The sequence below is a fragment of the Peromyscus californicus genome, unplaced genomic scaffold, assembly GCF_007827085.1.
Source record: "Peromyscus californicus insignis strain IS unplaced genomic scaffold, ASM782708v3 Scaffold_21__1_contigs__length_65335640, whole genome shotgun sequence".
In the NCBI taxonomy this organism is placed as follows: domain Eukaryota; kingdom Metazoa; phylum Chordata; class Mammalia; order Rodentia; family Cricetidae; genus Peromyscus; species Peromyscus californicus.
The window spans coordinates 17717182-17729957 of record NW_026294514.1 but is presented as its reverse complement, the minus strand read 5'-3'; the positions used below and the strand labels follow the sequence as shown (position 1 = coordinate 17729957).

The window sequence follows — 12776 nt, the reverse complement described above, 5'->3', positions numbered from 1 at the left end:
CTCAAAAGGGTTGTAATGCAATGAGCGTGCAAAAGAATAACCGAACAAAGGAACTGGTTTAAAACCAGCATTCCTCCAATTGTGAGAACTGGTACTTCAGAAAAACAAAGGGGGCATTAATCTCTGGCACAGGGAGATCGGGTAGCATCACATTTAGATGGCTGGGTGCAGAGAGGACTCTTTCTGGGTGGTACTGCTTTTGGTCTTTGTGAAATGGGACGACCTTGGCTTCCCAAGTCCTGACATCCCAACTTGGATGAAATGTGGGCAAAGAATATTTGTCAAAAAGCCAAAATGAAACAACCCCCAGGGTAAAACATGACCACATTTACCTAAAGTAATCCTTGACCATTGTAAACAGCAAGGAGTGTTGGTTGAGAACCGGGAACAGTCTCAGATAGGCACTGAACCACTATGTCTCCATTGAGACTGCTGGATAGAGTATCCCAATATTTGCCTGGCTACTCCTGAGAAGAGCAGTAACCACCATTAAAAACTGTGGACTTTTCTACCCATTCAAATAAGCATCCTTGCTCAAGAAAATTCAGGAGAATTCAAATGAGCCACCCGTCAGCAAAAAACTGCTGCTGACATTATTAATCTTCCAAATTACTCAGATCCATCATATACATAAAAACTCATCATCGGGCACTTGTGGAATAGGTATCCTTCACTTAAGAAATGGTCACTGTCAGCAAAGTTTGCAGTACAGAGACTTTCTATCAAATCAATCTTATTTTCCCATTGATTTCCATTACAAAATCCGAGATGCATTCTGCTGTTAACTACCATTAACAGCCTACAAAACCCTTTGGAAATGGCACACTTAAAAGAAAAATGATAATATCCCAATAAAAGTGACATTGATATTTAATATATTAATAATAACATTGTGTTGTATTCAATATGTCACAACAAAAACCATTCAGGGTAAAATATAAAACTGCCTCATATTCACAAAGGGAAACAATTCCTAAAACATGGGAGTTTAATTTATCACTACCTTTATAACTGTCTTGGCATTTCTATCTTTCTACGGCAAAAGTCACTTTTTATCATTTAGAAAAATCTTCTCATTTCCTGCTGGTTTCCTTCTTTAAATCTTTGTTGGGAAACCCTTTAAGGGCCTCCAATACTGTCCTTAGATGAGGAAAATTGGTCTACTAGGTTTAGTCATAGTGGCTTAACCCTGTGCCTGCAGGGATTAACTGAATCTAATAAAGCGTAGGGTAGATGTTTCCGGTGCCCTCTCCTAAGACAGAGACTACGAATTGTCTAACTACTGCCTAACACTGGTGATATATCTGTGTTTTCCATATTAATTTCAACCCATATCCTTAGCACAATATGTTAAGTTGGACTGAGTGTTTTACTGAATAGAAGTAGAATTACTGATTGAATTTCAATGACTCTGTTCATTCTTCATTAGTGCTTCTATGGTCTAGTTTTTCAAACTAGATAAGTGACTGATGATATTGATTTCCATAGGAATCATGTCACAATGGTGGCATTAAACATCTAAACATAAGGCTTGAGCTGAATATTCTTGACCATAGGCTTTTGCTGAATTCTTGAGTTCCTTACTTTTCCTTCACGGTATATGAAGTTTTGGTAAGCAATAGGTCACTCATGTTGGAGGGAAAAGCAAATTGACTTCCTAGCCCACGTCTACTACCAGCAATGTATCTAGTCATCCTTTTACCCAGTGTGTATGATCCAGTCCAATGCACGCCTCCATATTCTGTGTTAGCTTTGGCATTTTATGTTAAAACACATATTCTCTTAAACTATTACCCACAGAATTCTGAAACATTAAAAACAGAGAGATTGGGTTACAGCTTGAAGCAATATCTGCAGGCTATTTGCTAAGAGTCCTTGGTTAATACAACCAAGACCAAATTTTTTTCTTTTCTTTTCTTTTTTTTTTTTTTGGCCAATCATGTTCAGAGTTCTCAACATGTCAGTGTCTCAAGACTGAACCCACATAGAAAGTAAGGTCTACGCTAACTAAACTCAGAAGGAATAAACAGAATTAAAACATTTTTTTAAAAACTGACAATAGCAATCATGACGGTCAGAGTGGCCATTTTCCTTAAGGAGGCACATCTTTTCCCTACAGGCTGAGCAAGTGGGGTGCCACAGTGTAAGTAGAAGGTGAGCATAGAATGAAAACTAAGAGAGAGATTTAATCTCTGGAAACATTATTCTGTGCATGTGTGGTGGTTTGAAGGAGATATTTCTGAGGCCGTGCTGGAGGAAGTATGCCGCTGGGGCTGTAGTCTGAGAGTTATAGGCTGCACCATACTTCCAGTTCAGCCCCTCTGTCTTGTGCTTACAGTTCAAGATGTGAGCTCCCTGTTTTCGGTTCCTGCCGTCATGCCTGCCACTTGCCGCCATGCTGTCCCTGCCATCAAGGACTCCGACTCTCTGGGACCGTGAGCCAAAAGTAAACTCTTCTATACGTGTTCTCGGTCACAGTGTTTTGTCACAGCAACAGAAAAGTAACTAATACCAGAGTCCAGAGAAAGCTGACTTTTTCCTTGACTTTGAATCACAGGGACCATTTTCTCCTCTCCTCTCTGTCTTCTATTTCAGTCATCAACATTTAAACCTTGTCTTCTCAGTTTTCAATCCACCTCTTGTCAGATACTCTTGTTTACATGATGAAACCGCAGAATGCTTCCTAATTTCACACTTTATTTTAATAAGAGTGTGAAAGGAAGGAAGTCATGAAAACTTGAAAGTATTTTTAAAATTTTTATTACAATTATTAATGCATACTAATTAGACACATTAATGAGTTTCACTGTGATATATCCATGCATGGAAAGTATTTATGAGTGGTAAGACCCTTTGTAAGATGGTCCCTCATTCAAATGTTCCTCCTTACTACTCCCCTTCTCCATGAGGACAAAGACAATATAATGCAAATACATTCAATTCTGTTGCAAAGTGAAACTGCAGATCTTGCAAGAGGTATGAGGGTTCATAATGCCAATGAAAGTGAGGTCAGGAAAGCCACTGGCAAATGAGGACTGCAGAGTTAAACTCAAAATGAAGGTAAAATCAACAGGCAAGGTGACTGTATTGTTGCAGCAAAAAAGAATACTTCAAAATATGGAAGAACTGAGACCTTCCAAGATATGCATGAAGTCTCACATTTTTACAAAATGACCCACTCTTTGACTATGCTGTAAAAGCCTAATATTAGACCAAGTGACTTAGGAGTTGAATAGTTCCTTCCTCCCATTGTTAGGTTTTGTGGCCTATGTACTGATAGCAATAGAGGATGTAGAAGAGAGAGCTTGTTGGATTTATCGAATTAAGCAGTTATGTGTGAGATGAGGCTCTTCAGAAGGGAGGACCGGAGGAAAACTGCATTTTTGTGCTTAGGGTTGCTGAGGAACGAGCAGTTGTGTGGAGGTCTGACTGGACAGAGGACGTATGATCTAACAGTGACAAACTGAGAAAGTAAGCCAGGCTGCTGCTCACAGGATACTTGGCCAGTGCGGGGCAGGACACTCGCAACGTGAGGACCTCAGGGAGGACAGTGGGAAGTCACAGGGTGACATCCTTACTTGCTATGGGTCATTTTGGAGGAAAATAATCCAGTTTTTTTTTTTTTTTTTTTTTTTTTTTGCCACAACTTCAGGGGAGTAAGAAGCCAGGGTAACCCAGAGAGGTCTTGCTTCATTTTCAACTCAAGCTACTCAGCACAGCACAGTGTCATCCCTTGAGACAGTGTGTTCAGATCCCAGACAAGTGCTTCATTATTTCACAGGCAAAACCAAATGAATAAAATTGTGATGTGTTATTACTCCATTCCATAATTAGCACAAAGCTGTACAGAAACACACTTTTTTCTTTTGCTCCATACCACATAGAATAGGTGTCTTAAGACTTTAAGACTTAAGATTAAAAAAATTTTTTTTAATTTCTTTTTTGAGAATCTCACACGTAAGTACCATGTGTTTTGATTAAATATATCCCCCTTTCTCCCTTCTACAATTTTTCTCCCAACTCCTCACCACAATCCCTTCCTCATTTCATCTTGGTTTTAAAAGCCACTGTGTCCACTTACTGCTACCTGCATTTTAGTTTTAAATAAAATTCCAAACAAACCTTTAATTTAAAAAAAAAAATGTTGCTCCTCAATTCAGTCTCTGTTTTAAGTAGATTTCCCTTGAGGAAGTTCTACCCGGCCTAAGCACAGCAGGGCAAGGCATTCATGTATTAACGAAGCTGACCTTACCTGGTGGCAAGGCACACCTTAGTGGCGTCTCCCGGGGGATGTGTCCGTATCGGCTACTTCCACGTCTTCATGGTCCAATGCTCACGAACAACTTAAGGGTGGAAACGCTTATTTGGGCTTATGGTGTTGGAGAGCTGAATCCATCACAGTAGGGAAGGCATGAGGAGGGCTCTGTCTGTGGCAGCAGGACCATGGAGAGAGTGTTCACATCCAGTGGACCATGAAGCAAAGAGAGAAGGACCAGACCCAGGTGGTACATCTTTAAAGACCCCACCACTTGCTAACTACTTTAGACAGCCAGGCTTCAACGTCTAAAGGCTCCACAACCTCCAAAACAGTACCATCACCTGGGGAACCAGAAATTCAAAAACACAAGCCTGTGGGGGACATTCAGATTCAAACTGACTTACCTACATATTCAGTTAAAACGTTTTTAAGCTTTATTTTATGTGTTTGAGTGTTTTGCCTGCATGTATGTATGTACACCACTTGTGTGCCTGGTGTCTGCAAGGTCAGAAGAGGGCATCAGATCTCCTGGAAATGGAGTTACAGAGGGTTGTGAGCCACCATGTGGGTGCTGGGAATCAAATCTAGGTCCTCCACAAGAGCAGCAAGCACTCTTAACCACTGAGCCATCTCTCCAGCCTCATGTATAAAAATTTTATTATTTATTAAAATATTCTCATTTCTGAATTCATGGGTTAATATTATTTACTCTTGGGTATTCCCTCTGGTATCACTTCCAAAGTATTTTATTTATTTGTTTATTTAAGGCAGGGTCTCACGCTGGCTAGCCCGAACACACAGAGGTTCGGCTACCTCTACCTCCCAAATGTTGAAATTAAAGGTAAACACCACCACACCTGGCCATTATTATTGGAAATACTATCATCAGTGTTCCCCAAGACAATGTTTACATAGGAGACAGATTTTGGAGTCAACTTGGAGGGATATCTATATCTGAATTTGCTTCTGGTACTTAATAGACAAGAAACAATGAGCAAAATACATGCATTCTCTGAACTTCAGTGTCTTTAAACAGATCAACACACCACAGCGGTAAAGACTTGACATGAACAACTGTCAGATGTCAGATACTGAAAAGGCATTCAGTATGGGAGTCATCAAAGTGCAGATTATTTTTGTTCCCTTGTGATCTTATTGTTGATTATTTTGCATATTGGGATACTTAACATGTGTTCTTGCAATGTGAAACTAAGATTTCTAGGCTATTAAAAAAAATACCTAACAAAACCCCAATACACAAGGAAGCCCATTGTGAGTTGTCTGTCCGCAGAGTCCAAGAGACTCCCAAAACAATATAGGTTATTTCTGTTGACCTTGGTTGCCTCTCGGAGGTTGATGGTAGGCCCCTATTGCTGAAAACACACTTCAGAGGTTGGACCCAGAGGACTCAAGCTAGATCTCATCTGAAAGACTCCTCCCTGAGGACTAGTTTTCAAAGCACCAGAAAGCACTATGCAAGTGTTCAAGAGAGGGAAGCAACCCTACCTAGCTGGGATGCCTATAGCCACAACAACCACCATGGTGTGGTAACCCCAGTGGTACTCAGCTTGGTGGTAACCAACAGCTCTCTAATTGGACTTAAGGTCCCTTAACAGGAGGAACTCATGCCTGGTACTGGAAACCTAGTCAACTACTCAGGGCTAGTAAGGTCATGGAACTTCAGTGCGAGCCTCTGACTGCTGCTTTATTGGGCCAACTTATCCTTACACCCACAGGTGAGTATAGCTCTCACCCCTCATCACAGGAATGTCTGTTCTTAATAGACAGATACCATAACAGAAAACCACAACTTGTCAAAACTCAGAGAACAAGGAATCTCGAGATGCCCAGCCTCAGTTGCTGTATCTACAACAAAGCTCCCACACTTAAGGCTCAGGAAACATCAAGGAAGAAGGGCAGAAAGACTGTAAGAGCCAGAGGACCAGGAAGTCTGCTGTGAGGTTGTGTCTCCTAGAAATGACAGGGAGCATCGCCCATGAAACCTCAAGACTTGAACAAGCATAATACCAAAGGCATGCCAACAGGGAAGGGGAAAATCTCACAGGGCCCCCTGCCCCTAGACAAAGAATGCTGAAAGAGAGAAATGTCTCCAGGAACCAGTTTTCTGTTAGTTAGTCAATCCCAATTGCTCAGCTCTAAAATCATATACATACAAGCAACACTAAATGGACTGAGCAGGTTCTATTTATATATTTAGACATATAAAAATATATGTCATGTATTTATGACATATATGTATATACATATACATATATATTTACATATGTATACATATATACATGTATATATGTATACATATGTAAATATATAAAGGTAACAATAACAAAGAAAAAAGAGGCCATGAATTTGAGAGGGAGGGAAAGGGGACATGGGAGGATCTGTAGGGAGGAAAGGGAAGTAAATTTAATTAAAAATTAAAAAATTAATCTAAATATGATGAATGTTGAAAGCATCCCTTTTGGAGTACTTCGTTGCATACATCTCTTAGAATGAATTCTGGAATATCCTATTGAAAGGACCAAGCAGATGCCATAACAGGCTGCTCAGTCTTCTCTCAGAGATCAGGCCTCAATTTCAGTTTCCTGAGACTTGAGCAAGCAGTTTCTGGGAGGGCCATGAACAAAAGACATAGTCCTTGCAGTAGTTCCCTTTCTGCACGTACTCTGACTGCTCAAAGTTCAGCCATATATTTACTCTCTGGGGCCCCTCACCAACTTAGAGTTATGTGCAGTACATGCTTGGCCAGCCAGCCCCCATGGTGGCTCAAGGACAAAGCCTGGGACTTGTGCTGGACTGCCCCCAAAGTAATAAATTGTAACCACCAACCAGTAAATTCAAAGGTTACATACCCTCACCCAATTAAAAGAGAACAGAGATAAAAATAAACCAATCCGAGTTGCACCCGTGCAAAACTCCCCCAACCCCCTGAAGGGCTTGTGGATTTTGCCTTTAAAAAGCTAGCCACACAAAGAAAAAGCAAGTTCCTCCTGGCTTCACGGTTACTACGAGTGAGTGCATTGGATCGAGCTTCCCTGCCTGCAGCTTGTAAACAAACAGAAGTAAACCATGCTTTTGCATTCTGTACCTAAGGTCTGTGATGGTATCTTTGGGGTCCCAATCTGGGCATAACACTATAATACTTTGAAATAGAACTCAAAATGCTATTTGTAAGATTTACTTTGTACAACTTTGTGGAACATGTTTTTGTAGGTTGGGTGTCTGAAAGTTCCATGGAGAAAGCATCAGTGGCAAACCTCCAACCTGCTAGGGCAATTTTTATAAACACGTCTTAACCTAAAACCAAGAAACCCAATGTTTTGCCAAGCAGAGCCTCATGCAGAAGTGTTATACGTCAGGCACTCATGGACTTGAAGCTCTGCCAGGTCACTTCCTGCCTATCTGACCATGGTCCACTTATATACTAAGCCTGGAGATCTTCATCTATTAAGTTAGAATAATGAGAATTCCTATGTTGGGGTTCTGAAGGTCAAAGGAGATATTACGCACATAGAGCATAATGCGTAATAGCTATTTACAAAATCTTCAAACCCAAAAGTTAAGATATATTTTGTTCAAAAACAGTAATAAACTGGGTGTGGTGGAGCACATCTTTAATCCCAGCACTCAGGAGGTAGAGCCAGGCAGATCTCTGAGTTCAAGGCCAGCCTGGTCTACAGAGTGAGTTCCAGGACAGCCAAGGCTACAGAGAAACTCTGTCTTGAAAAAACCAAACCAAACCAACAAAACTGGTAATAGTAAAAATACAAAAATTAAATTCCCTTGAGCCTTAAACAGCAAATTATGTGATCATGCCTTGATGTCTGCCTCCTGTATCCAAGTTCCTTTTCTTCTCTTATTCCTCATGAATACATCTTCTGGCCTAGAATCTCTCAATGGATTTCTGCCCAAGCCCTACAAACAGATAGTGTTGGAGGAAGAGTGGGTAGTGTGACGTCTCCTATCAAATTAATGTAAGGGCTTGCTACCTTGCATTCTTTTTCAAGACCCTGGTCTGTTCCCTATGGAGCCTATTAGTTCAGATACTATTTAATTTCCTTACTTCAAGTCTGGAGACAGTGACAGCTAACATTTAGTACCTCTAATGGTCACATACTATGCTAGGTGAATTGCAAACAGTATTTTGTCTTTTCTGACAAATCAAGGCAGAGATTTGCATTCTTGCTCCCGTGATGGGTAGGCAGAAGCCTGACTCTGCCATTTGCTCAAGTCATGCGGCCAATCAGCGTTCTTGCAAACAAGACATCAATTATACAATTAATTTTGTTACTCTGACCAGTAGAATCTCAGGCACTGAAGGGTAAATAAACCAGCTTTTTTTTCAGTCTTATAATTTGTTTAATTTGCTTTGGAGAATGGGGAACTTTTGTTTTACAGAACAAAGTCAATATTGTTATCAACGGATGGGAAAGGTATGGAGTCGGTGACATTGTGTTCTTCCATTGAAGGTACAAGTTCCTTGTCTCTAAGTACCGGATTCTGCAGTCATTCCGAAAGTAGTCCAGCTTTCGGTGTATTTTGGATAAGCTTGCACAACACTAGCCATTTAAGGTCAAGCAGCTGGGCAACTCTTAACCACGTGGACTGCGCAGGTTTCCATCTCAGAGTTTGCAGCATCTCGACATCTCTAGAGCCCTGCACCATCCCAGCTCTGTCTGCACGACCCCAGGAAGCTACTGGATAAACCTGGTGTAAGGATCCGCTAGCTAGCTTCCCGCTCCAACCTGCACCCTCATTCTACCCAGGCTCCCTCTATTCTCTTTCACGCACACTCAAGGATGCTGGGCACCAGTTCCCAAGCTAGGTCTATGGTTCGGGTCAGAGGAACCGGAGGGCGGTAGGCGATCGGCGATCGGCGGCGCGCACGGAGACGCGCGGGCCGGGGCGGGGACAGCGTGCGGCGTCGGGGGCGGGCGCAGGCCGCGTCTCGGAGCAGCTCGCCTTTGTTCTCTGCCATTGTGAGGCACTTCCTCTTCTGGCGCTGCATTTCTGCACCCTATGGGGAATTCGGAAGGGGCTTTTTGGGGTTTACTTTTGGGTAGGTGACGCTGTCCTGAGCTTGGCCTCTCCCTCGCTGCCCTCCTTCCCCATGCTTGGCAGAGGGGGCAGGCCGAGTGCCAAGAGCCTCTTGCCCCCGACGGCTGCGCCGCCGCTCAACCGGCTGCTCCCGCAGGAGGCATCCCAACCCAGCACCGGGGATCGCACCTCCCGATCGGCCACCGCGGCGACCCGTTCCCCTCGGATCCGCACGGGGTCCGGGCAGCGGCGGCTCGGGAGAGCCCCGCAGCGAGGGTCGGAGGCCAGCGCGCAGCCCGAGCCGGGTCGCTCCGGCGTCCCGGGAGCCAGCGCTAGTGTCGCAGCGGCCCTCCCCGGCGCGCTCGAGCTCCCCGGCCGCCCGGCGGCCGCCTCAGCCCCCTTATATAGCCCTCTAAAAATAGCTTGCCTCGCACCGCCTTGTAAGGCAGCAGGGAGATCCGCAGCGCGCCAATCGGAGGCCGCCGTCGGGGCCAGGCCCCGCCCCAGGGCCCGTTCCGAGTGCCGCATTGGTCCTCAGTGACTTCATGAGCCCCCTGTTTACCTTACATGGTCACACGCGGCCTAATGGACGCCCTCCTCCGAGATCCCACGGCTGCGCGCAGAGCCGCGTGGAGGGAGGGAGTTTGGGGAGGGGGGAAGAGCAGGAGGAGGAGACAAGAGAGGGGGGGGCGGGGGGACTACAAACTAGCGAGGATGGGGTGGGGGGTGGGGAGGGAAGGGAAGGGAAGGGGTGGGGGGGGGGGGGAGGGAGAGAAGCGATCGCGAGAAAAAAAAATGCAACCTCCCAAAATAAAGAGCAAAGATTGCATTAGGAGCGAACAGCGCTGCAGATATAGATGGCAGCTTCGTGTCAGTGAGTTTGCGTCCCCCTGCCTGATCCACGAGCTGGAGTGATTAGAGCCCTGGAAGGGAATTGTTACTCCCGTGAAGTCCCCTTTTCCTGGCAGTCATCTGCACTGTACACGCTGGATCCCTCTCTCCATCCACCCCACTCACTCGCTCCTCTCTCACCTCCTCTCTCTCTCTCCTGCATTGATTTTTTTTTTTCTCTCCTTTTTTTAGTTGACTGAAACAAAACAAAACAAAAGGGCCACTGGATGTCTGCCTTCTTGGGGGGTGAGCCAGACAGACTGACAAACAAACAGACCCAGCTGAGCTCGGGGGAGGGTTTCTCCTCCGGTTTTGCCCGGCAGCAGCAGCATGGACGTGTTGGCTAGTTATAGTATATTCCAGGAGCTACAACTTGTCCACGACACCGGCTACTTCTCAGCTTTGCCATCCCTGGAGGAGACCTGGCAGCAGGTGAATGATTTAAATTACTTGTGTAAATCGTGTTGCGGCGGCGGAGACGCAGGGGCTGCGTTGGTGTGGGCTTTGAGTTGAATTTTTATTTTTTCTTATATTCTTACTTATTTTTTTGTCTGTGTGTTGTTTAAAATGTTTTCTGAAACAATCATATGCGCTTACCTCTCCACCCACCCCAAGCCCCTTAGTGTGCTGAGCTGAACCGGTCCTAGCTGCCTGCGTTTCTGTCACCAACACACATCCTTGCGCACACGTTGTCGGGCTCACTGTCCCCCAGCAGAGACCTGCTGGCGAACTTCTGGGGTTTAGAGGAGCCGGGTGGGAAGGTAGTTGAGCAATGGTTGACAGGATGCCACGTTCCTAAATTCAGGAGTTCTGACCTTTTTGGTACTTAATCGGGTTCATCTATTTCAACTGGTGCTGAGGACCGTCAGTTGCGAGGGGGAGGGGGTGGACGGAGTGTTTTCCCCAGTTTTTTAGCGAGTGTCAATAAAGAACAGGAGCTTGATTTTTTAGATTGGAAGGTGAGCTGTATGTAGGAAGAGAAGCCAGGTGACAAAAGATGCTTCCTGGCTTAAGTATATGTACAAGGAAGATGGGAAGATGTATCTGTCTTAGGCTGACAATGCATTTACATTGTAGGTTCCCCAGCTAACGCCTCCAGAAAGAGCAGCCAATACTGTGTCCTTGTTTTTCTTTTTTTGTTTGAGGTGCCTCTCAGGTTAGCACTACCTTGGACAAAGGGGTGGTGTGTGCTTCCCTGCTTCTGACTCTGTCTTAGAGGACTAGTTAAGAAACTCCTAGGATGCTGAAGGGTACTGGTGCCAAGTTGGCTTGGCATCGAAGGGAGGTTGAAGCCTGACTGGGGACAAGTTCATTGGGCTTTGTGAAGTGGAATTAAAAAAAAAAAAAAGTGCTGGTCAGTGGAAAGTGCTGGGTCTGCTGCGGAAACGGTGGTTTTTCCAGCAGCGATTAGGAGCTGCTGAAGGGACATTCTGCAGGAAAGATGGTGGTCGTGGGGGCGGGGCAGCTGGGGAGAGGGGACAGGATGGGTGTTTAAAAACTCTACTACGGTGTGCACCGGTGGAAAGTCCAGGAAGACCGTCCGGATTTGAACGCCAGGAGTGTGGACTTGTACAGTCCATCCAGGAGAAAAACCACTTGCCCTTGGGGAGGACCGTGTGCCATCCTTGGTGTGCGGCTGCTCCTGTAACTTCTCTGCTCAGTGACAGCAGCTTGTTAAGGCTAATGAACGGCTGAGTTTCCCCTGCCAGGATCCAAAGCAGGATTTGCCAGCTTGAGGCTGGGGTGTCACAGTTGCTGTTTTAGGAAGAGATGTTTAGCTCATGGTATAGGGAGCCAGTGGCAAAGCTCTCGCTCCCTGGCTCTTCAGACCGTGTCATTGTTACTAGTTGCTCTTGTTTGGCTAGAAGCTGTGAGTTTTCCTCCAGGTATTGGCGGCCTGTGTCTGTGCAGGGCTCGCATTCCAGTCGGAAGACGGTGGCGGATGCTGTCCTTTGCGAAACACACAGCCACCGTGGACACATCATTTCTTGAACGCATCCTTTCCTAACAAGACTAGGTCTCAGGAAGGATCTCACTACATCCCCTTTCTTCCTTTTTATTTTGCTTGTGTGGAGTAAGCCAAAACGTTGCCAGAATTTCATTTTCCAAACAGCCTTCTTTTCACACTGTCAGCCCATTGGTGTGGAATCAGTTGCATATTAACAACCGTCTAGACTGGTTAGGGAAGGGAATCTGTTGATTTAGTCAGCCTGCCCCAGGCAGCCCTTGTTTGTGACTGTTTAGTGTTGGAGGGAAGAAAGTTGGCTTTATTTGTTACAACGTTCCCTGCAGATGAATCACACAACTTTGTTTTGGTTCAAGTTTTCAAGGTAGTAAAGCCTGCTCCTGGGGTGGGGGGTGGGGTGGGCTCTTTAGAGGAAACCTGCTTTTCTAGATCGGCCTAGAGAATCCAGAAGGTACAGCTTCAAGGAAACATCATTGGCTTGACAATTAGGGGATGTATTAGATCTATTGTTTCTTCAGAAGCCAGCTCTGCTCTTCCTCTCCCCTTCCTCCCCCTCCCCTCCCTCCTCCCCCTTCTAGAAACCTCTAGCTTAGTTTTGTTTTTTTT

General features: G+C 45.0%; 1 protein-coding gene and 1 long non-coding RNA gene across 2 annotated transcripts in view; one reads left to right on the top strand and one right to left on the bottom strand.

Moving 5' to 3' along the window:
- LOC128117605 (uncharacterized) overlaps positions 1 to 9986 on the bottom strand; it is a 31570-nt gene extending 21584 nt beyond the window's left edge. Inside the window, exon 1 of the long non-coding RNA XR_008220846.1 lies at positions 9876 to 9986. This is a non-coding gene — a long non-coding RNA (uncharacterized LOC128117605). The remainder of the gene's footprint in view (positions 1 to 9875) is intronic.
- Positions 9987 to 10087: 101 nt separating this feature from the next.
- The window catches only part of Klf7 (KLF transcription factor 7), a 92041-nt gene continuing 89352 nt past the window's right edge, over positions 10088 to 12776 (top strand). The window contains 1 exon segment of the mRNA XM_052749669.1: positions 10088 to 10636. Coding sequence (XP_052605629.1) covers positions 10535 to 10636 — 102 coding nt within the window. The 5' untranslated portion in view covers positions 10088 to 10534.